Source organism: Schistocerca americana, chromosome 1 (genome assembly GCF_021461395.2).
Source record: "Schistocerca americana isolate TAMUIC-IGC-003095 chromosome 1, iqSchAmer2.1, whole genome shotgun sequence".
Lineage (NCBI taxonomy): Eukaryota > Metazoa > Arthropoda > Insecta > Orthoptera > Acrididae > Schistocerca > Schistocerca americana.
In genome coordinates, this window is record NC_060119.1 from 744407187 (window position 1) to 744431117 (window position 23931).

At 37.8% G+C, this 23931-nt stretch overlaps 1 protein-coding gene across 3 annotated transcripts in view; it reads left to right on the plus strand.

The window, feature by feature from the left end:
• Window positions 1–21713, plus strand: part of LOC124610925 (serine/threonine-protein kinase Warts-like) — a 213257-nt gene extending 191544 nt beyond the window's left edge. For all 3 annotated transcript variants that reach the window (XM_047140199.1, XM_047140201.1, XM_047140200.1), the window contains exons 6-8: window positions 3575–3753; window positions 13914–14197; window positions 19650–21713. In XM_047140199.1, the coding sequence (XP_046996155.1) occupies window positions 3575–3753; window positions 13914–14197; window positions 19650–20078 (892 nt within the window). In that variant the 3' untranslated portion in view covers window positions 20079–21713. The remainder of the gene's footprint in view (window positions 1–3574; window positions 3754–13913; window positions 14198–19649) is intronic.
• Window positions 21714–23931: the final 2218 nt, after the last annotated feature.

Genomic DNA, 23931 nt, shown 5'->3' on the forward strand with positions numbered 1-23931 from the left:
CACAATGGTAAGACACTAGACTCAAGGGGACTGATGACCTCAGATGTTAAGTCCCGTAGTGCTCAGAGTCATTTGAACCATTTGAATACTAAACTCACATTTGACGGACAACAGATCAAATCCACATGCAGCCATCTGGGTTTAATATTTCGATGGTTTTCATAAATTGCTTCACCCAAATGCTGAGATAATGCTTTTCAAAAGGAGAGGGCCAATTTCCTACCCTTTCCTTAACTAATGACCTCATTGTTGATGGTATGTTAAACACTAATCCTTCTTTCCATTTACTCAGTGTATTCAGTATGAAGTCTTACAAGAATTTCATCAGAGATTGGTCCGTTATATGTTTTAAGAAGATGCAGGTGGTTATTCATACAATGTGTGTGTGCAAGTTATTCATAAGGACTTACAGAGTTTCAGAATATCACTGTGCAGAAACTACAAAACATACAGAAATGTGACATACATCAGTGGATAGAGCATTCCTCCAAATTTCGATTAATTAATACGCCTTGGTGCAATTGCATTAGGGGTTAGGCATGTCACAACATGTAGGCAGATCATCAACTTTGCATTGTTGGATTGAATTAATTCACACCTTAAACAGACAACATAATTAACAGGTTTCCAGACCAAAGAACTGTAGCATTTTCCCAGCCACTTCAATGAATTGCATGTGTTTATTAATGTTTACTGCATCACAAACAGCGCCTGTATTGAGCATCTGTAAAATGAGATAAAAACTTTTGAGAGATGCTCTATCCACTGATACGTGTATCTTTTCTGTATGTCTTGTAGTTTTTGTGCAGTCATCTTGTAAAATTGTGAAGGTGCTTACGAATAATCGTGTATTCCAATATCACTTATTTTGAGGTGTGTGTGGTGGTCAAACATTTAGTTGGTAGTATAGGAGAGGATAAGGGGAGGCAGGTACTACATTATAGGCAAGAAGCTATCCCAGCATTAATGTTAATCAATTTAGGGAAACAAAACTTGAATCAGGATGAGCAGTTAGGAATTTTAACTGCACTCGATGTGAATGTGTGTCCATTGTCCATGCTAATAACTGCCTTGCCATTTTGCTTCATAGACTATACGACCATATTAGAAGTGCTGAGTTCGTGATTGGAACCCACAAGTATTTCTATTAGCACCTGATAGCAGTAGGTTCCCACCAGCAACATCAGACCAGAGGTTTATTATGGAATGTTGAACTGCCACAATACAAGGCATCGTTAAGGCTAGGATTACCATCACCAATTTCGATGACAACACACCCACTTCAGACATCTGTGTGACACGATACCAAAACAAATCTCATCATGTCATTGTTCTGGATGAGATATAACATCTTTTTAGTTGCCTAATTACAAAATGTAAAGAGTTGTGTAGTAAATGCTTGCAATCATACCAGTGCCAGGAGAAGTTGCAGCAGCTTATAGGGATGTCAGCTGGCATTGGCACTACAGCCTAAATTACTGTGATGTACAGAGCCACGATGGGGAAGGTGTAGGCACATTGATTTGGTCCAAGCCTTGTTGACACAAATTTGTTATTTAACAATAATTGGTTATACATCCAAGTTAATACAATTAACATTTTAAAAGGAAATTTTAGCAATAATTTTTTTTTATAAAAACATTCTCTAGAAGAACATGCAGCCCCACTCTGAAACATTACATAAAGGTACTGTTAGTAAAAGGTATATTATATCGTACAATAGTGCAACATGTACGAATATTAGCAATTACACCAGAAAAATATTGAACTTGTGATTTGTACTACATGTAAATCAAACCTTAAAAAAATCCATTTTGGCAAGAGTGCAACAAATTCCGTACTGCCTGCTTACGTAAACCCTACACAAATGTCAATGCCATATGACATCAGTTCACCTTTTGGGACAAATACACAGAATTTCTAAATTATTTTATATCAGTTAAGTAAGCTACAAGACAGAAATAACATTAACGACTGGTGGCATGTGTAAACACTGTCAAGTTTTCAATTTCGTGACAGTTGTGTTATCTAGCAAATTTTCATTTAAATACTCCCCCCACATGTTCCAAAATCAATTCAGCCAGTCTTGAGAAGAAACACAACTTAATACACAAATATGACAATATCAAGAAATAGATGGGTTTATCCCAAGCAATTCTAGTAGAATTAGGAAATTTGCAATTTAAACGCACCAATTTTAACAAAGTCTAATGTAATAATAATTTGGACAGAACTTTCATAAAATGATCGATGATAGTGGATACCGTGCCATACACTATAAAACAAATTAAGAATTATTCACAGTAGACACCTGGCATATGATGATATTCTCTGAAGTATTTCAAATCACAAAATGTTGGCTACAAGTACCAATCCCATAATAAAGTAATGATCATGAAATATAATAAAAGTATATGAAAATTTTGGCCTTAGCCAGGTGACGAGAACCACACCAATGCAGTTTCCTGTTACACTCGAGTGCTAGGCCCAACAAACAACAGCTGGTCATGGAGAACCACGCTAAGCAAGCGAGCATTCCATCCTCCCCACATGCTCGCAAACAACCACACTCATCGCAATCCTGAATCGGCAGGCACCAGTTGACTTCCCACCGCTTCCATCCTGTCGCCATATACCGACCGAGTCGTCCTCCAAAAACTGTTGCTTCACCCACCAGCGCCAACAGCGCTCAGCGATCACGCCCCCTATTGCTGCGGGGAAAACAAGTGAAATAATCTCGTGGGTAAATAAAAATGCTGAGCCGCGACACTGCTCAATTACAAACAGTAACAAATTTACCATATTAACAATGGGACAGCTGATGTTTGCTGGAAGGACTTCGCTATTTGCGCTGTGCATGAGCTCTTAGCTCACTGTATCCCTTGCCCTTCTGACAGCTGACATCTTCTGACATGACCATCATAATGTCTCATATTGTAATGGGTAACAGGCATTGTCTGTATGTCTAGTTTCCTAACATGTCAAGAATTGTTTCAAGGCACATAGAATTTTGCTGTTTGTGTGTGTGTGACTCTTGTATGAAGTGCATTTTGAGACATTAGCCTTACCTCCTTGTATTTGAATGAATGAGTAAATTAAAATATGTATTTCTGTTCAGAAATGCACTTCCATTTCCTGATTTATAGGTGTTTGAGTTATATCTCAGAAATGTTACTTACAAATTTTGAATAATGCCTGTAATTTTTAAAATATGAGACCATTAATAGAAGCAATATTTCAGTAAAAATCATGTAATTTTTGATTGTTTTAAGGCATAAGCATCACATTAGTTAGTTTGTAGTTTGACATCACATAAAATACTTTTATCCAGTTAATCCTAGTTAGGAAAATGCTATATTTTGTGAAATCTACATCTTATCCAACTATTTATTTACATCCTTGTTTCAAAACATCATAATGTGCAGCAGATTAGAAGCATAATTATGTTAACAACCATTCACAATGCTTCAAACATGCATGATACAATATGTAAAGAACTGAGTCGTTGAATGTTTTAATTTGTATGATTTTGAGATGATCAGAATATGTGATAAGTATTGCTTTCTTTTATTAGGTTCTATATTGCTGAACTGACATGTGCAGTGGAAAGTGTACATAAAATGGGGTTTATTCATCGCGATATAAAACCAGACAACATACTCATTGATAGGGATGGCCACATAAAATTAACAGACTTTGGTCTTTGCACGGGTTTCCGATGGACTCACAACTCCAAGTATTACCAAAGGAATGGTAAGAAATGTTATAATAAAACACTGTTAGTGTCTATTTGTACATTGTTCCTGTAGTTATGTTCATTTTACATTGAGGCTGTATATGGACAACATCCAAATTCAATTCCCCACCCCCATCCCCACACTCCCCTCCTATGGTAGATTTACAAATTCTTGCTAGCTTTCATTTCCATAGAATAGTTTTTCCGTCAGTCCCATACTTAATATAAGGAGCAGTCCAAATGAAAAAGAGACAGGTGGAAAAAAGTAAGTAAACTGTTTATTATTTCAAAAGTAATTGCCATAACTGTTAATACATTTATAACACTGTGAGACAAGATGGTCAGTGCCATCATGGAAAAATAATCGCATTTGGCTCTGGAAACATGATTGTGCCCGGGGTTGCACCTCGTTTTTCAAAAGCAAATTGACAACTGTGAATGTCTTTCTTGAGAGGCTCCAAAACTACGGAAATCGCATGGGGAAAGATATGGACTGTATGGAATGTTCAAGGGTTTCCCAGCAAAACTTTTTAAGCATAGTTGAATCAACCTTGGCAACATGTGGACCCACCTATGTGCATGCCTGACTACAGTTATTGTTCTGCACACAACTGCAAACATTTTTCCATGAAGGCACTGATCATCTTGTCTCACCGTGGTCTAAATGTTTTAACAGTTATAGCAATTGCTTTTGAAATAATAAACAGTTTACTTACTTTTTTCCTCATCTGTCTCATTTTCTCTGACTGTCTGTTTTACATTCACTTTCCTGTGTTGGTCAAAGAAGCAATACTATTCAAGGAAACTAATCACAAAAAATAGTGTGTTGTGCAAGAGGAAGACAGGTGTTCATGCGCTTCAGTCATGTTCCACTGTCATTTAACAGGATTGTTACATTAATATTGTTTCTAGAGTGCTGTTTCAGTTTTTGGAATTGTATTGCTATGAAGTTTAAGGAGATAAATAAGAAATATATAAACTATTGGGTATTAGGAGCAAATAGTAAAAGAATGAGCAAGGGAAAGGCTATCTCATGGTTTCATTTTAAAAGAAATTCGAGACAAACATCAGAGCAATACCTTATTGCCTAAGGACTTGCTGAAACTGTCATCAGCTGAAAGTATATTGGAGAGATTGAGCTGTTGAAGACTAGTGAATTAGAAGCCAATAATAATGTATGAGATAAAATGGTTATTGGTTTTGATAGAAAGTGCCACAGTTACACAAAGAAACCCATCTAAGAATGAACTAAACTCACACTTCAGCACAGTTACTCAAAAAGAGTGCAATAATACAAATGATGGGGAAGCCAGGGCTAAGAAATGGTGAGAAGTTTAAGAGGAATACACTTGGCAAAATGTGAATGCAAAGACAGATTATGAGGATGAAGATAACCAATGGCTTAACCAGAAAATGAAGGCCTGAATAGATTGGATGAGAGTTCACTTACAAAACAGCTCTTATGGAGGCAGTACATGTGCAGGCTAGGAATGCAGGAGGGAGGAGTGGTAGGTGCATGGGCCAATGATGATGATGATGATGGTGAAGTGGAGCGGAGTGGACATGTGTATTGAGAAGGGGTGATAGAACAGAGGAAGGGGAAATTGTTGGGTAGTGTGTTTGGGGACAGTGGGCTAGTGGAGATGAAGGCCAGGAGGATAATGAGATCAAAGGGTGTGTTTCAAGGATAATTGCCATCTGGAGGGAAAGATCCTGATGGCATGAGTTGTGATGCAACCACTGAACTTGAGCATGTCATACTCAGCAGCATCTTGTGCCACTGGGTGGTCAACTTTGGTTCTTGACCTCAGTTTGGCAGTGGCCATTCATTCTGGTGGACATCTGCCCACAGAAAATGTTGTACATTGATTGCATCAGAGCTGGTGTATGGCAGGGATGCTTTCACAGGTAACCCTGCCTCTGATGGGATAGGATAAATGTGTGAGAGGACACTGGAGTAGGATGAGCTGGGTAGGTGAATCAGGCAGGTCTTGCACCTGGGTCATCCACAGCAAAATGACCACTGTGGCAAGAGGTTGGAAGTTTGAGTGCAGTAGGGATGGACTAGGATGTTTTGTTGGCTGGAAGGGGGGGGGGGGGGGGGGGTTGACAGAACACCACTTTAGGAAGGGTGGGAAGGATCTAGGGTGATAGGGTGGCAGGGATAAAATGTAATGTGAAAGGATTCAAAAATTTTTAGCCATAGTTTTTGCACAAATAGTCATTTTTGTCTTTACTAATAGCCCCACTCTGCTCGCGGGGCCACATTGCACCTCCTGAGCACTTGACCTCAGCCTCAGTGTTGACACCTTTTCCAGAAACCAGCAAACCACCCTTTTCTAGCCATTCTGCTCTCTTTATTGAAACTGTATGGAATATTGTTCCTCTTGGCCAGTTCAAATGCTGTTCATTGCAGACCCTTAACTGTTGTGCTGAAAAATCTGTTCTCCAACAGCAGGAGATGGTAAAAAATTTCCTTTTCTTGTTTTGAGGTTAAAAGTAGATTGGAACCCTCCAAATACCTTCTTGTTGCCAGTATCATGTAGATTTTTCTTGAAAACTCTACACTTCAACGTATTCCTTCGAACTTGGTAGGTGGCTACAATAGTTTCGTTAACCATGCTGTCCTTCACTGGCTGTATTGCTCTTTACGTGTGACTCAGGTGCCTTCATTGATTTTCTACTTTGTGGTTGTGCATGTGCAATTTAAAGATGTGGAAGAAATAAAATAATTTTATAATTTAATAATAATAATAATAGTATTGTCATTGAATAATTGTTGTATTTATTAAGATTCAGTATTTATAAAGTTACGTTCAAATTTTTTCACATAAGAAATAGTAAAAATGGAAGAAAAAATATTAGTTGAGGGTGAGTATACTGGCCACAGGCTGCTAACTGGGCCTATCTAGATGCCAGTATGCAAAAGTTATTTTTAGTTTGCGAAGACCTCCGATGAAAAATTTGTCGATGTGGTAATTTTTCAGTAACCACTTTTTCAATGCAGCTGTGGTAGAAAAATCTAATTTGTGGTGTAAATTTATATTAACTTCACAAACTAAAAACTTCCCTCAAATCCGAAATTTTCAAAACCGCATGAAACAAGAATGCAAACAATGTGATATCTTGGATCCTCCAGATGACTGTGGGTAACTGAGGGGGTTTCGAGTGGCACCTTTATGCAGCTGCTGTGTGAGTGCAGTACTGTATGGAGTCACAAATTCAGATCATAATTATTCCCACACTGGCCATTATACTTGCCGTTACCCTATTAAGTAAAAGAAAAGAAACATAAGTCATTGAGAGAGAGAGAGAGAGAGAGAGAGAGAGAGAGAGAGAGAGAGAGGAGGTCGTGTTTGCATCCCCCCCCCCCCCCCCGGCAGTGTATAGTATTAGATGGTGGTAATATAGATTAATTTGAATAATATATTTTATATACTGTATACAATTTTTATTGGTTAGTGAGATGCGGGTTGTGACAAAGATATGGGGCTTATTTTTCAATTGGCGTTTTTGTTACGAACTTCAAGTTGTGATATTGTGCTTGAGTCTACATAATTTAATTTTTCTGTTGTATTCTACAGTACAGTAGAATACTGAAGATTAAATAGGTAGAAAGAATGACTAATAAGGAGGTACTGAATCATATTGGAGGAAAAAAGAAATTTATGGCGCAGTTCAAATTTAAAAGGGATTGGCTGACATAGAATGAGACATCAAGGAATTGTTAGTTTGGTAATGAAGGGAGGCATGAGGGGGTAGGCGGTTTTCAGTTGTTAAGGGAGACCTTGGCATGAATACAGTAAGCAGGTTAAAATGGATGTAGGTTCGGTAGTTGTTCAGAAATAAAGAGAATTGCTCATGATTGATTAGGATGGGGAGCTGTGTCAAACCAGTATTTGGACTGAAGACCACAATAACAGTTATATTATGAGGACTTGCTGAAAAGTAAAATTTTTTATGTGAAATACCTAGAAGCTTTTAAACAAAGTGTCTCTATTATTCTTCATGTCTATATATTTATTCCTCAACATGGTCAACCTGCTGACACACACATATCTTCCAACAAGTGTCCACATTGTTGATGGCGTAATTTTAGAATGTTTGTGTTTGTTTCTCGAACCATAGCCTCACTTGTACTTTCACTACTTCAGCACTGTCAAAGTGAAGTCCTAGAAGGTGTCCTTGAGTTCTCGAAACGGATGAAAATCAGATTGAGCCAGATTGGGACTGTATGGAGAATGATCGATGACATTGAACCCAAGGCATTGGGTTGTTGCAGATGTTGCAGCGCTCATTTTGGTCTGGCATTGTCATGCTTAAGGAGCTCCATGTGTAGTAACTCTTTGAATTTGAAACTCAATTACAGCACGCTGTTTCTCAAGCAACGACATAGTTAATTTACACACTATCATGTTACACGCTACAATTCAGAGTCCTCTAGTGGCAGAGTGATGCAAATATGCAGAAATGAAGGATAAAGATGTAGAATGTTAATAATATACATTTTATTTAAAAAAGCTTTAAGTGTTTTCACATAAAAAATTCAGAGGAATTACTTTTCAACGCGCCCATGCGTTTAACATTTTGGAGACTAGTCAGTCAGAAGATTATTGGGCCTATGAAACCAGCCATTTATGCCATTATTTAAAGTGTTACTGGCACATATATGATTGATGTATATTCAAGAGTAATAGATACTAAATAAGGACCAAGCTTCAAGATTTATTTTTCTTATTTGCTTTAGTTCTTTGATAGATTACAAATTTTAAAATAGTAATGACATAAAGTATAATTATCCTCCCAGAAAAAAGTGGGAGGTGAGTTATTGAGCAATTTATTACTCTTGAACTTCCAAAATTTCTTGCTCGTGCAACAAATGTGACACATTTGTACCAGAATTACAGCAATCTGCAAAACCTAATGAGTACATTCATGAAATTACTTCAGTACAATCATATTAAATCATCCACTCATGACAGCGGCTGTCAAGTTTGCTAATGTTATTTTTTTCTCTCCAAATAAGTCTATAAATTGACAATAGAAGGTAGTGCCAGTTCAAGAGCCAGATAGTGAGACGTCCGTACAAAGTTACCATATGAAGAGAGTCCAGTTTTCAGGCAACATGTGGCTAGTGCATTGAGAAAGTAACGGCCTGACCTATACTTGGGTGCGGTCTTTTAACACAAAGTTGTGACCCTAACTATGCTCAGGCTTGATTTCCAAAGTGTTAAAGAAGCCACAGGTATTTATGAATGCTGAGTGTGATGATATATTTTTGTATGGGTTTTGTAATGAAAATTAACTGCAGACTACTAGGTTAAGAAAGCTGTTTTTTGTTGAGACTGGTGCAGTGCTCAGCAGTCTTATCTCTAATGAACTTCCAAATGAGCTATGTTGATGAAGTAGAAGACACTGAGTACGTGGAACTTAATCCTTCATTAAGTACGAGCAGAATTTCTACGTATATTGGTGGCCCTATATACAAGAATATGGTGGGCACTATGAATGGGCCTCTATCCTCACCGTTTACAGTGAATTCAACATTTTCAAGAAGAAGATGAAGGTAGATGATTGGAATTTTTATTGTTGGCTAATTGCAAATCACTGACTAATTCCATTAATACTGTTTACTCATAAGCCATTTTCACTTGTGACTATACCAGTAACTCTTGGAATTCACATCAATTGTCTGAGAAAAACTCACATGCCTGTGTGGAAAAAAACCAGTTTCAAGAATGCTTTTGTGTAGATGGGTGGTGTGGTATGGTTGACAATCAATTAATGGACCTGTTGTGTTGCTGCACAGTCTTACAGGGCCCTGATATCTCGACTACCTCAATAATGAGCTTCCAGCGTTATTGGAACAGGTTCCTTTGGCTACGAGGATGGTATTTTTTTTTTTTTTCAACATGATAAGACCATTGCACATCTGCTCATTATGTGAGACACCATTTATACCTGACGTTCCCTGGAAGATGGATCAGCCGAAATAGACATGTCTCATGGCCACCAAGGTCCCAGACCTCACCCTTCAGTTGTTTGCCTATGGGAATGGTTGATAACAGAAGTGTAAAAGAAAAAGTAAACTCAAGAGACAAATTTATCATTTGACGTAGAATTTCTGAAAAATCAATGTTGACCTTAATCATTTGCCTTTGCTTTACGTCGTCTGTGAGTATTTGTTTGGTATTTTATCCATCCTCAGCAAATGTAGTTGTATATAATGAAATAATAAGCAATCAGTTGCATAAAGGAAATTGAATTTCTTTTATGCAACTGTTGCTTATTCTTTTGTTACATATTTGTTTGGGTCACATTCTAACTGCTGTATCTCTGTAGCCAACAAAAAATGAACACATTTTATTGAATATTTTATTACAATTAGTCTATAGTGCTACCCCCTAAAATATTTGTATACAGGGTCAATCACCTAAAACTTGCACCTCAAATATTGCGGAAATTGCTATTGATGAGTGATTTTCACAGAATGTATTGGTAGTCACGGCCTTATATTGTTAGCAACCAGTACACAGATTGTAATAATACAGAGATAGTGTATTATTTCTGCAAACATACATTCTTTTTCAAATGGAACAATGCCTATTGACATCAACAGACTCAAAGTAGGGAAAATTCGAATGTCAGTGGTGTTTGTTACAGGATTCAAGTGTGAGTCATTTACGAGATATATTATTTTAGATAGTTGCCACACTGACACTTGTGTAATATCTGTGGTAGCACACACTAAAGAACAACACAGTTGCATACACTGGTTAATGTGGATTCTGACCAGTAACAATACAACTGACCATCACGGGTTGTATTCAAAATGATCACTGGCAGCAGCAATACACACTTCCAGTCTGGTATGGAACGATTGCTGCACATGTGCTAGCATTGCAGCAGAGATGTCTGAGCAGGCTGCAGTAATACGTCATTGCATGCCATCGGGTGTAGTTGGTGTGTCCTTGCGGACAGCGTCTTTCAGCTTTCTCAGCAGAAAAATGCCTACAGGCACCAAACACAGGGAATGGGCCAGTCAAGGCGTAGGTCCTCTGTGTTCAGTTCAACAATTCGGAAACAATTCGTGAAGACATACTGTAGAACTTCTTGCACTATGGAATGGATAGCCATGTTGGACCACAGGTTCCTCGTAGTCTGAAGTGCGTTCAGAGTTCCATCTATGCTAAACGAGCCTATGAGCTGACAGTTCACTATCCCACACCACACACTTACACTCCATGGACATTGATGTTCCACCTGATGAAGCTATTGGATTTGTCAACAGACCAATAATGCATGTTTCGGCTGTTTACCTGCCCATAATTAAAAGTGTCTTCATCACTAAACAGGAGACATGATATATCTGGAGTATCCTGTCTTAATGTCCATGTACAGAAGTTAGCACGATTCTCATAATCATTTCCAAGCAGCTCTTGATGGAGAGAGATATGATAGGGATAGAACCCATGTTGATGGAGAAGATGTAGGACACTAGCCTGACTCGTGCCACTTCTCCGTGCGACTGCGCAGGAGCTGAAGTGCGTATCAACTGCCACAGCAGCAAGAACATTAATTTCCCCTCTTCAGTCATCATTTGTTTCCTTCTGTTATGTTGTCTGGGCATTACACTACCATTTTCATGTAACCGGTTGAAGAGGATGATAAATAATTGCTGAGAGGTTGACATGTATTGCGATATCTTGTTGCATACAGCATACAAAAATGAACTGCATTCTTTCTACACATTCCATTCACCATGAGCATGTCATTTTTTTCTGCATTGGTAAATCCGATTGTCCATTCACGACCTACTGCCTAGATTGTCACAACTTGACTGACTAGCAAGTCACAGTGCACTTAAGGAACACACAAAGACCATTTAAGCAAACATAAGAACATTGTACCTAGCAACTTTACAGGTTGAATGGCACAAAAAAATGTTGGTGTGGAAACTTTGTACAGTATGGTATCTTGTAAACGACTCACAGTAGACTCCTTCAACAAACACTAATGACATTCTGTTGTACCCTACTTTTAGTTTGTTAATGTGAATAGGAAGAAGTATATAGAGGGTCTATACAAGGACGATGTACTTGAGGACAATATTATGGAAATGGAAGAGCATGTAGATGAAGATGAAATGGAAGATATGATACTGCGCGAAGAGTTTGACAGAACACTGAAAGACCTGAGTCAAAACAAGGCCCCGGGAGTAAACATTCCATTAGAACTACTGACGGCCTTGGGAGAGCCAGTCCTGACAAAACTCTACCATCTGGTAAGCAAGATGTATGAGACAGGCGAAATACCCTCAGACTTCATGAAGATCCCAAAGAAAGCAGGTGTTGACAGATGCGAAAATTACCGAACTATCAGTTTAATAAGTCACAGCTGCAAAATGGTAACGCGAATTCCTTACAGACAAATGGAAAAACTGGTAGAAGCCGACCTCGGGGAAGATCAGTTTGGATTCCGTAGAAATGTTGGAACACGTGAGGCAATACTGACCTCACGACTTATCTTGGAAGAAAGATTAAGGAAAGGCGAACCTACGTTTCTAGCAGTTCTAGACTTAGAGAAAGCTTTTAGCAATGTTGACTGGAATACTCTCTTTCAAATTCTAGAGGTGACAGGGGTAAAATACAGGGAGCGAAAGGCTCTTTACAATTTGTACAGAAACCAGATGGCAGTTATAAGATTCGAGGGGCGCGAAAGGGAAGCAGTCATTGGGAAGGGAGTGAGACAGGGTTGTAGCCTCTCCCTGATGTTATTCAATCTGTATATTGAGCAAGCAGTAAAGGAAACAAAAGAAAAATTCGGAGTACGTATTAAAATCCATGGAGAAGAAATAAAAACTTTGAGGTTTGCCGATGACATTGTAATTCTGTCAGAGACAGCAAAGGACCTGGAAGAGCAGCTGAACAGAATGGACAGTGTCTTGAGAGGAGGATATAAGATTAATATCAACAAAAGCAAAATTAGGATAATGGAACGTAATCGAATTAAGTTGGGTGATGCTAAGGGAATTAGATTAGGAAATGAGACACTTAAACTAGTAAAGGAGTTTTGCTATTTGGGAGCAAAATAACTGATGATGGTCGAAGTAGAGAGGATATAAAATGTAGACTGGCAATGGCAAGGAAAGTGTTTCTGAAGAAGAGAAACTTGTCAACATCGAGTATAGATTTAAGTTTCAGGAAGTCCTTTCTAAAAGTATTTGTATGGAGTGTAGCCATGTATGGAAGTGAAACATGGATGATAAATAGTTTGGACAAGAAGAGAATAGAAGATTTCGAAATGTGGTGCTACAGAAGAATGGTGAAGATTAGATGGGTAGATCACATAACTAATGAGGAGGTGTTGAATAGAACTGGGGAGAAGAGGAGTTTGTGACACAACTTGACAGGAAGAAAGGACCGGTTGGTAGGACATCTTCTGAGGCATCAGGGATCACAAATTTAGCATTGGAGGGCAGCGTGGAGGGTAAAAATCATAGAGGGAGACCAAGAGATGAATACGCTAAGCAGATTCAGAAGGATGTAGGTTGCAGTAAGTACTGGGAGATGAAGAAGCTTGCACAGGATAGAGTAGCATGGAGAGCTGCATCAAACCAGTCTCAGGACTGAAGACCACAACAAGAACAACAACAATGTGAATAGATATTGTTCCATTTAAAAAAAGTATGTGTTTGCACAAAAAATACACTTTCTAAATATTACTACAATCTGTTTATTGGCTAATAATACAAACCCTTGACTACCAATCCATTCTGTGAAAGCCAGCCGGGGTGGCCGAGCGGTTCTTGGTTCTACAGTCTGGAACCGCGTGACCGTTACGGTCGCAGGTTCAAATCCTGCCTTGGGCATGGATGTGTGTGATGTCCTTAGGTTAGTTAGGTTTAATTAGTTCTAAGTTCTAGGGGACTGATGACCTTAGAAGTTAAGTCCCATAGTGCTCAGAGCCATTTGAACCATTCTGTGAAAACCAAACATCAATAGCACTTTCCATTTCTGCAATATTTGCAGTGTAAGCTTTAGGTGATTCACCACGTGTGTGTGTGTGAGAGAGAGAGAGAGAGAGAGAGAGAGAGAGAGAGAGAGAGAGAGAGAGAGAGAGTGAGAGAGTGTGTGTGTGTTTGAGAACTAATTAATATGTGGATGGTGTCTTTCAGGTGAACACGGTCGGCAAGATTCCATGGATCCAGCAGAAGACTGGAATAACAGTGAATGCCGATGTCATCAACTGAAACCATTGGAAAGACGAAGACGGCGCGAACATCAGCGGTGCCTAGCTCATTCTCTTGTGGGGACTCCTAATTACATTGCTCCAGAAGTTTTGCTGCGAACGGGTTACACACAATTGTGTGATTGGTGGAGTGTAGGTGTTATACTTTATGAAATGCTTGTTGGTTCACCTCCATTTCTTGCTGGAACTCCTGCAGAAACACAATACAAGGTTAGTATTTTCAGTTCTTTTTATACTTCGGTATGAATAATGATAGCAAAATTTTAGTTTCTTTTATGTTGAATGTTATGTTTCTAGTCCAAGGAAGTTTGCATAAGCATTATTTCTTTTTACTAGTAATGTTGAATTTTCGTGCAGTTAAGTAGAATTTGATCATTAACTTTATGTTTTCATTAAAAAAATTGCTCCTTTGAAATGTTTACTTCATTTCCTTGGTATTATAATAAAAGTTCCATGGAGTTTCACAATGCAGTTTGGGGTTGCTGGCTGTCCTTTCTATGCATCTGATCCAGAATATCAAGTGCACATGTCTTCATAGATTTTGTAAGCTTTTTCACTTTTTCTTCAAAAGATTGTGAGTGTTATCGCCTTTCTCTGAAGGCTCTGTTTTTAGTATAGGACCTGAACTTTGCTGGACTGAAAAAAAAAGTAATTTTTCATTCAGCACCAAGGCAGTTGCAGATTTGGTATCTGACATTTTGCCGATGTTTGCCAGTATGTGCCATTAATTAGCTTGTGAAAAATTAATTTTTGATACATATTTTATATTGTACGTTTCTCCATTTTCTGAGTCTGTGTCGCCTGCCACCAAGAGCTGTTGCAGGACGATTTGATTCACGGGTCCAGTTATATGGCTCCTTCCATGTATAGCGATTTTACGACTGTGACGAGTGGGGCCTGAAGATGGCTTCAGTGTAATGCCGAAACTGGTAGCACATAGAAGCTCATAAAATAAAATAAATTTGTACAATACATATGGCTGTTGGTAAATTATTGCATCAAGAAGTTCGTGCCAGCCATCGTCCCATGATCCATAATGGATCAACGAAGACAATCAACATCTGTCTTCCCGAGTTCTGGGAACTGGGGTGATGCAAAACATTTTTTGATGTGTGTATTTAAATGAACTAGATGAGTGTCTATTTACAAGGAACTAGTTATTAGTTCACTGAAAAACGTTTTTAGCAGTTCCTCCTGTTGCTGTCTCTCTAACAGGATTAATTACAATATTTCTGACATATGCTAAAAGTACCAGCTTAGCTTGATCTACATTATATGGAAAGTTATTCTCATATTTCAGGCATAATAGTGGTTACAAATAGGATCTGTTGGGACTTGATTTTATTTGTGATTTTTGTCCTTTCAATGTGGTTTTAAACATCCAGTGCTATTTTTTCATTCTTTTTGTCAAGTATGATTAAGACCACTTGTTTGTAAAACCATTAATTCCACAAAACCTGAGCTGTCCTTGAGAGAGTATAATGCCCAGACAGGTTATGAAAGGTACCAAATACCATGTATCATTCTTACTGACCAAACTATGCCAGCATCCCCTTGAGCTGCACTTTGTATTATAACCACAATAAAACACATTAGAATTACAGTATTTGTTATTTATTATTTGCATAGAGGCTTACAATGTGTAAAATAAGACTTAAAATGCATCATTGGCACAAGATTAAAATTACACTTTTCACTGTATTTTATCCCAAAACACTTTTACTATTGCTGATACAGGTTTTTAGGGAGTATAAGATGCTGCAGACTGTAAGATGCACCTTAATTTTATGCAGTTTTTTTAAAATATTTTTTACCATTTTTATTATTAGATTTAAAAGCCAGACAAAAAAAGTTTTTAGTTCATAAAACCGAACTGACCTTTAAAATTCCTAAAAATTGTCATCTGAACTTTCTTCTTCTTCTTCTTCTTCTTCTTCTTCGCCACTTCATATATAAGGTGGTCTTCACTGCCATTGTGAGCATTACTTACACTGCATTTCTTGAAAGATTTAACGATAATGTCTTCCCTCATTCTAGACCATAACTACTTTATACAGTGACACACTGATTGTAGAATAATGTAATTGCATAGATAAAAAATCTACTCTCCAAGTTGTGGGTGGAGAACACACATATGAATAAAAAGGTTTTACAAAAAGGAGCCACTGGCTTTGAAAGTTACCATAAGTAAAACCTTTTTTAATGTATGTGTTCTCCTGCTGCTGTTTGATGAGTAGATTTAATATCTATCCAATTATATTATATTGTCAAAAACGGATTGATTGTAGATCGATTGAAAGCTCCCTTTGGTGTGAATTCATGTCGGGTTTCGTCCATCATCCATTTGTTCCATTTCTCCCTCATGTATGCTTGAAATGGTTTATTTACCAAGCCATCAAAAGGTTGCAATTGTGAAGTGAGCCTTCCCAGAATAACAGCAAGGTTCGCATTTCCCCGTCTCAGTTTCTCTTTCTCAGAATTTTTCAATTGACTGCTAAGCTGATTTAACACAAGAAGAGAAATCTTCTTTGATAAAGCACATTTCCTTCTCTCCCACACTCTGTTAATCCATAATTTCATACCAGGCTTGTCCATCCAACCCTAGTCATGTACGTGATTGTTAACACCTGGCGGTGTTTCAGAGAATTTGGCATTGTTTTGCACTTGAAAATTATCATTGGATTAAGTTTAGTACCGTCAGCACAGCATGAAAGGACAACAGTGCAGTGCATTTTTTCATATCTGCTTGTTTTTATAGTTACAGTTTTAGCACCTTTCACGGCAATAGTTCTGTTACTCGGTTCACCAAATGTCAGAGGACTTTTGTCTGTATTCGGTATTTGGCTTAGTTCCACATTGTTTTCCTTTCAATGTTGAATAATAAGGCAACGGAAAGATAATATTTTCTCTTCATACTGTCACGGAATTTTCTGAGGTATTTTGGTTTTTGTTTGCATGCCAAGTCCGTGACGATTCGTAAATCTGTTGCACTAATTGCACCCTTAAAGTCTGTTAAGTTCCAGCGCTATCTTATGAGAGTGTATTTGAATCATTTTTGTATTAATTCCAATACCATTTTGACGGTGGCTTTGAGTCCATTTTAATATGTTACCTTCTTGTTTTGGCCATTTTGCATTCAGTCTTCCTCATTTTTTTCAGTTCTTCTTTACTAATCTGCCAGTTGTGAATGGTTTCTTTCTGTAGGCGGAGGGCCGAAATGCCGCTCATATGCTCTGTTTCTACACTGAAGTGCCAAAGAAACTGCTACAGGCATACAAATTCAAATATAGTGATACATATAAACAGGCAGAATACGATGCTGCAGTCGGCAATGGCTATAATGAGACAACACGGGTTTGGTGCAATTGTTTGATCGGTTACTGTTGCTACAATGGAAAGTTATCAAGATTTAAGTGAGCTTGAATGTGGTGTTCTAGTTGGCACACGAGCGATGGGACACAGCATCTCTGAGGTAGCGATGAAGTGGGGATTTTCCTGTATGGCAATTTCATGAGTCTTCTGTGAATATCAGGAATCCGATAAAACATCATGTCTCTGACATCGCTGTGGCTGGAAAAAGATCCTGCAAGTATGGGACCAAAAATGGTTGAAGAGAAGCGTTCAATGTGACAGAAGTGCAACCCTTCTGCAAATTACTGCAGATTTCAATGCTGGACCATCAACAAGTGTCAGCATGCAAACTATCAACGAAACATCATCACTTTGGGCTTTCGGAGCTGAAGGACCACTCATGTATGGTTGATGACTACATGACAGAAAGCTTTATGCCTTGCATGGACCCATCAACATCGACATTGAACTGTTGATGCCTGGAAACATGCTGCCTGGTTGGATGAGTCTTCTTTCAAATTGTATCGAGTGAATAGATGTGTACGGGTATGGAGACAACCTCATGAGTCCATGGATGCTGCATGTCAGCAATGGATTATGCTAGCTGGTGGAGGCTTTGTAATGGTGTGGGTGTGTGCATTTAGAGTGATAATGGGACTCCTGATTTGTCTAGATATGACTCTTTAACAGGTGACACAAACGTAAGCATCCTGTCTTGTCACCTGCATCCATTGATGTCCATTGTGCATTCTGACAGACCTGGGAAATTCCAGGAAGACAATGTGACATCCCACAGCTCCAGAATTGCTACAGAGTGGCTCAGGAACTCTCTTCTGAGCTTAAACGCTTCTGCTGGCCACCAAACTCCCCAAACATGAACATTATTGAGCATATCTGGGATGCCTTGCAACGTGCTGTTCAGAAGAGATCTCCACCCCCTCGTACTCTTATGGATTTATGGACAGCCTTGCAGGATTCATGGTGTCCGCTCCCTCCAGCACTACTTCAGACATTAGTCGAGTCCATGCCACGTCGTGTTGCGGCACTTCTGTGTGCTCACAGGGGCGCTACACGATATTAGCCAAAGAGGTTTTTTGGTTCTTCAGTGTTTGTTCTTCTGCATGTGCTATTACTTTCAATTTATAGCCCACATCATATGAATACCTTTTATTTTTTCCATTGCAAAAAAAGCTATTAACAACAATTTTGTGCTGTTACCTATAACACAAATCACTTTAAATTCAGGTTCACTGGCACTGTAGATTGCAGTGCCACATCGTTGGCTGGACAGTGTTCAGGGTTTGTGATGATGGGACAGGAGAAGACACTGTTAGCAAGCTTTTGGATCCCTGCAACTTATGTTCATCGCATTGGTGCACTGCTGCTGCCAGTTGAATACAGTGTGGCCAGGTTGAGATAGGTTTCCCGTGGCATCAAATATATGTCCATTTTTAAGACTGATGAGAATTTTAAATCAAACACTGGACATTTTTATATTAATGTAGAGTATAAGATGCACCTGAAATTTGGAGGCAGTTTTTCAAAGAAAAAATTGTGTCTTATAGCCCACAAAATATGGTATCCATATTCATAACTGTAAATAATAATTAAAAGTAAACCCTTAAAATATGACTATTTCAACATTACATTAAGACAAAATTCAAAGTAATTTCATTGCTTGTTTGGATTTCCAAGAATTTCTTGGGAGATGTTCCCTATTGATTCACATTGAACTTTTTTTCAGCACCTGTTCAGGGTACTACATAGTATCAGAAATTTCCTTAACCATTGTTTTATCCTCCTCTTGCTGAGTTACCTACAGATATATAGATTGAACTTATTTTGCAATGCCAAAATGTATTTAAACCAAGTAAGCTGTACTTTAGTTTGAATTGATACCATCTTTGAATAAGCTGACAGCAGCATACTAGCAAGAATGAAGAAGAAACAAAAAAGTTTTTGTAGTGTTTATTGCTGTCAAAGATATATTTTAAAAAAATCTGAGAGAATGCACAACTGTTTGTAGGTAATGACAAGCCTCAGTAATTGATTTCCATTAATGACATTCATCTGAATATTTATTATTATGGCTTTTATTACCCTTGTCCTACACCATAATTAAAAAAAAGGGGGGGGTGGGGTGTACTTTGCCTCATATGATGTGAGTTTATTTTATTGTTTTTTAATTAACATTATATTAAACTCTCATTTTTTTGCTCGTACATGTTTAGTTTGATAACATAAAGACAGCTATTCTTTAAATATGTACAACACAAAGGAGTGGAAACTCACACATTTATTTCTGATTCAGGTAATACATTGGGAGACAACACTACATATTCCAAAGGCAGCTAATTTGTCTCCTGAGAGCAAGGATTTGATTCTGAAACTGTGTACATCTGCAGACCGTAGACTGGGAAGAAGTGCCAGTGACATAAAGTCTCATCCATTCTTCACTGGCATCGATTTTGAGAAAGGTCTTCGTCGACATGTGCCACCTCACATCCCAAAAATTCATTACCCAACTGATACATCTAATTTTGATCCTGTTGATCCAGAAAGATTGAGAAACTCTGGTTCTTCAGGATCTGACAAATCGGAAGATTATTCTGACAGTGGACGGCCTTTTCACGGTTTCTTTGAATTTACTTTTCGAAGATTTTTTGATGATGGGGGAGGTCCTTCATATTCTAGGATTAGTCTTGATGAAAATGACAATCAAGGCCCTGTGTATGTATGACATAAGTTGGTGAAGGACTACACTGGTAACGTAGATGGTAGAGCTGCAGTACTGTGGCAAGCAATGCTAACCTGTGATACACTATGGCGCTCTCCTGTTTTTGAGGGTTGCTATTAGTGAAAAATATTTTATTATAAAGTAGTGAAGTGGCCCAGCCTTGAGGCATAATTTTAAAAGCAGTTTAGGTTAAAGTATTCACAACTTTTGTTGTACAAGGTGATGATTCAAAAATTGAATCATGTAGTATTTGTGTATAATTTTTAAATACTGTGAATCTTTAAACCTTAATTTTGTAAATGCAGCTGTTTAAAAAATGGAAGCATTTTCCCCATCACCATCAGTCCATGAATTATTGGTGCTCTGTTATGTGAAGGACTGCAATTCACATTGCCATTCTGCCGTATTCTTAATTCTCTTCCATGTCTTGTAGCTTTAAATGTGTGTTATTTGCTGTGTCCTATGTTATTATCAGTTTTCGTAAGAGTGATAAGATTTATTGTGATGTGTGTAATACTTCCCAATCCCCACATTTTTTGACAAGTATCCATTTTAATTGTCTTTTTTTTTTTTTTTTTTAAAAAAAAGAGGAAAGATTGGGAAGGTTTTGATAAGTGTTTTGTGTTCTAATGTGCACCAGTGCCTGTTAACTGAAGCCAGTATTCTGTCCACTGCTGTGCCTTAAAGTCATTTAGATATCGAGTAAATAATATGCATATAGTGTATAGTTGTTGTTGAATTGTTGTGAAATTCTAAAGTGTCTTGACTTTTCATTGTTAATAACATTTGTGCATACGATTTATAACATGTTCCGTTATAATAATAGTGCTCGATTACTTGTCACACTATTCTCTCTGCCTTGTGTGTGTGTGTGTGTGTGTGTGTGTGTGTGTGTGTGTGTGTGTGCGTGCAGTTTCTTGTCTTGGAGGGAGACAGAGAGAGCAAACTCGGTGAATTATCTGTAAGCAAGTTTGTTTTATTTAACTTCATGAAGTTTTTAAGAGTTACTACTTTAGATGCAGCAGTATTATACACAAGTAAACAGATTGGAGTTGTTATTTAAATTTAAATTCTAACCATTCTGGAACATAAATGCCTTACGATGGAATTTTTATCTGGAATTGTAATATACTTGTTAGATTTAAGTTTGCCATTGAACTATTTAAATCTTTTTTATTATTATTATTTAATAAATTTACAAACCCGCTATAAGCTGGAAGAATCTATAGGGAAGTTAAGACAATATTGGTTGAAATTTGTGGACCACTGTTGTAATTTTCCTTTTTTTCTTTCCTGTGCTTATTTTGAGAAGAGATTACATTGATGGAAAGTAAGTTGTCTTGTAACCATTATGTTATGGTTTTCCCCAATTAGATTACAACAGTCTGACACATATTTCCACCAAAATATGCTACTTCTCTGCATCACTGATGTTCTCAGTACTCGCTGTGAATCACTGCTATTATAGTTTGACAAACAGGCAACTTGAGTGTTCATACTGCACAGTTCTGTGATCATCAGCTTTGATTTTCACTACATTGTCAAGTAGTGCCAGTCCAGATGTCTTTGTGCAGATGCAAACCTATGATGCCATTAAACATTTTACACAGTAAATTTGTTGATGTTACTAAGATTATACATGTAAGTGTAATGCTTTTTTCCTTCCTTCCAATTTATATTTCTTTCCTTTTTTATGTAGACTGAAAGATTTAGATCAAAGTATTTTAGTGTTTTGAAAGCCACCACATGTAATGTGTTGCTATTCCGGTGATATAACTTAAGAAATCGAAGTATGTTCAGCTGAATATGTCAGATAGTGTGAGCAAGTCAATAAAAATGTAAGGTTGAAAATCCTTTTGAGGGGTGACAAACTGTCATTGTGGACTGAAATCACACAGATGTGTTCCATTTGTTATGTAATTTGTGTTAATGCTGTTGCTGTCATTGTTATTGCTTCAGATGATGTAAAGACAGGTGTATTCCATGACCTTCACTGAGTCTTTTCATCCATGTGGCAGTCTTGTACATAAAATACACTATTTTCATGAGATATAGCTTAGTGCTCTCTTCCACCTCTTAACCGTTCCTTTCTAGATTGCCATTGCTCTTGTATATTCATGGCTGCTAAACATTTAAGGAAAATGTGCCTGGTCTGCAGAACTTCACAGTACGTTACACAACTTTATTTTTTGGATTAAGTATTCTTTGTATTTTGTGTTTCAGTTTTTCAGTATCCATATAAAAAAATCACACATGCACATATCCATTCAAGGGATAGCTTGTCAATTTGTAAATGTACGGAATGACACAGGAAAACAAGTAGTTTTGAAATGCCCAGTAAAAATAGAAAAATCAAACAAAGTAATTTTATTGACAACAGCTGAACCCCTAAAACTTGTCTGGAATCCAAATTATCAGTGTTTCAAAATTATGTCCTGCAGATGGTGTCCTCCTGTACAATGCATTCTTCCAATCTGATCTTGAGGCCCATTGAGTGTTCCACCATTTCAGCTGGGATACCACAAATTTCATCTTGAATTCTTTGTTTCAGTTCATTCAGTGTTCTTGGCTGAGTCATGTAGGCCTGACTCTTTAAGATATCCCCCAAGAAAAAAAATCACAAAAGGACAAATCCAGTGATCTTGTTGGGAGTCAGGAGATGTCACTGAAAAGTGAGGTGACATGGTTACTAAACAATTTTTGCTCAGCCACCGTATAGAGCCTTGCAGTGTGTGATATCACACCATCCTGTTGAAACCAGAAGTCATGGAATATTGTGCAATGCAGCTGCAACAAAAGATAGCAACATCTCAACATCCGATCTGAAAGGGCATTCACTGTGATCCACTGTTCGTTTCCAGAAAAGTAAGGTCTGATGAAGTCCATGTGACAGAACTGCACACCATACTGTCACCTTGCTGACATGTAAAGGGCATTCATAAACTTCATTAGGTTTGGTATCTGCACTGTAAAGATAGTTCTGCTTATTCACACAACCTGCGGCATGAAAGTAGCCCCATCTGACATCCACAGGTTGACCAGAAATCCATTATCCTCGTTTATTTTTGCCATAATTGGCTGACTGAATTTTAATCTCAACTGGTAATCATTCTCCTTCAGTTGTTGCAGGATTTGCTGCTTATACAAATGAAATTTTAAATTGAAATGGAGAATTCGGCAAGCACTATCTCAGCACATCCTGCCCGCAGCTGCTTGCTTACAAACTGAATGTCATGAGCTCCATAATACTGAACACGTACAGCTTCAGGATTTGGTGAAGTACAATCATCTCTCAGTTGTCCTGTTGGTTTCTTTTTTAGAGCAGAGCCAGTGACTTCAAAAATTTTTATTCAAGTTTTTATTGTGTGTTTCAAAGGGAATCTGCCCATAATACCCTAAGTTGAAGAAAACATAGGAACTCCTTCTGCATACGTCCCAAACTATCATTGTTTCTGGAAAACATTTTTATGGCAGAAGCATGCTGTTGGCCATTGCATTCATCCAAAATTAGCCTACTAAATGTCAAGATTGTTTCCAGTCAGGGTCCCTGTTCTGTAGTGCTGCCAACTGTATATGGCTATCACTACATATTTCAAAAGTCCTCATTTTTCTGTGTACATTGTACATTAAATTAAAACAATTGATTTCTGCATTCTATTTGAACATAATTTTGGGTTGTTCCTATAGATGAAAGAAAGTTTTTTGTCTACCTTACTTCCAGGTGACCATTCTGAGGAAAATACATGCTTTCTCACCCATCTAAAGATATGTAGCAGCAATTGATCTGTAAATGTAAATCTTCCTCCAGCTTGCTTTTTCTGATTTGTTCATTAATTGCATTACTGGCCTGTGAAAG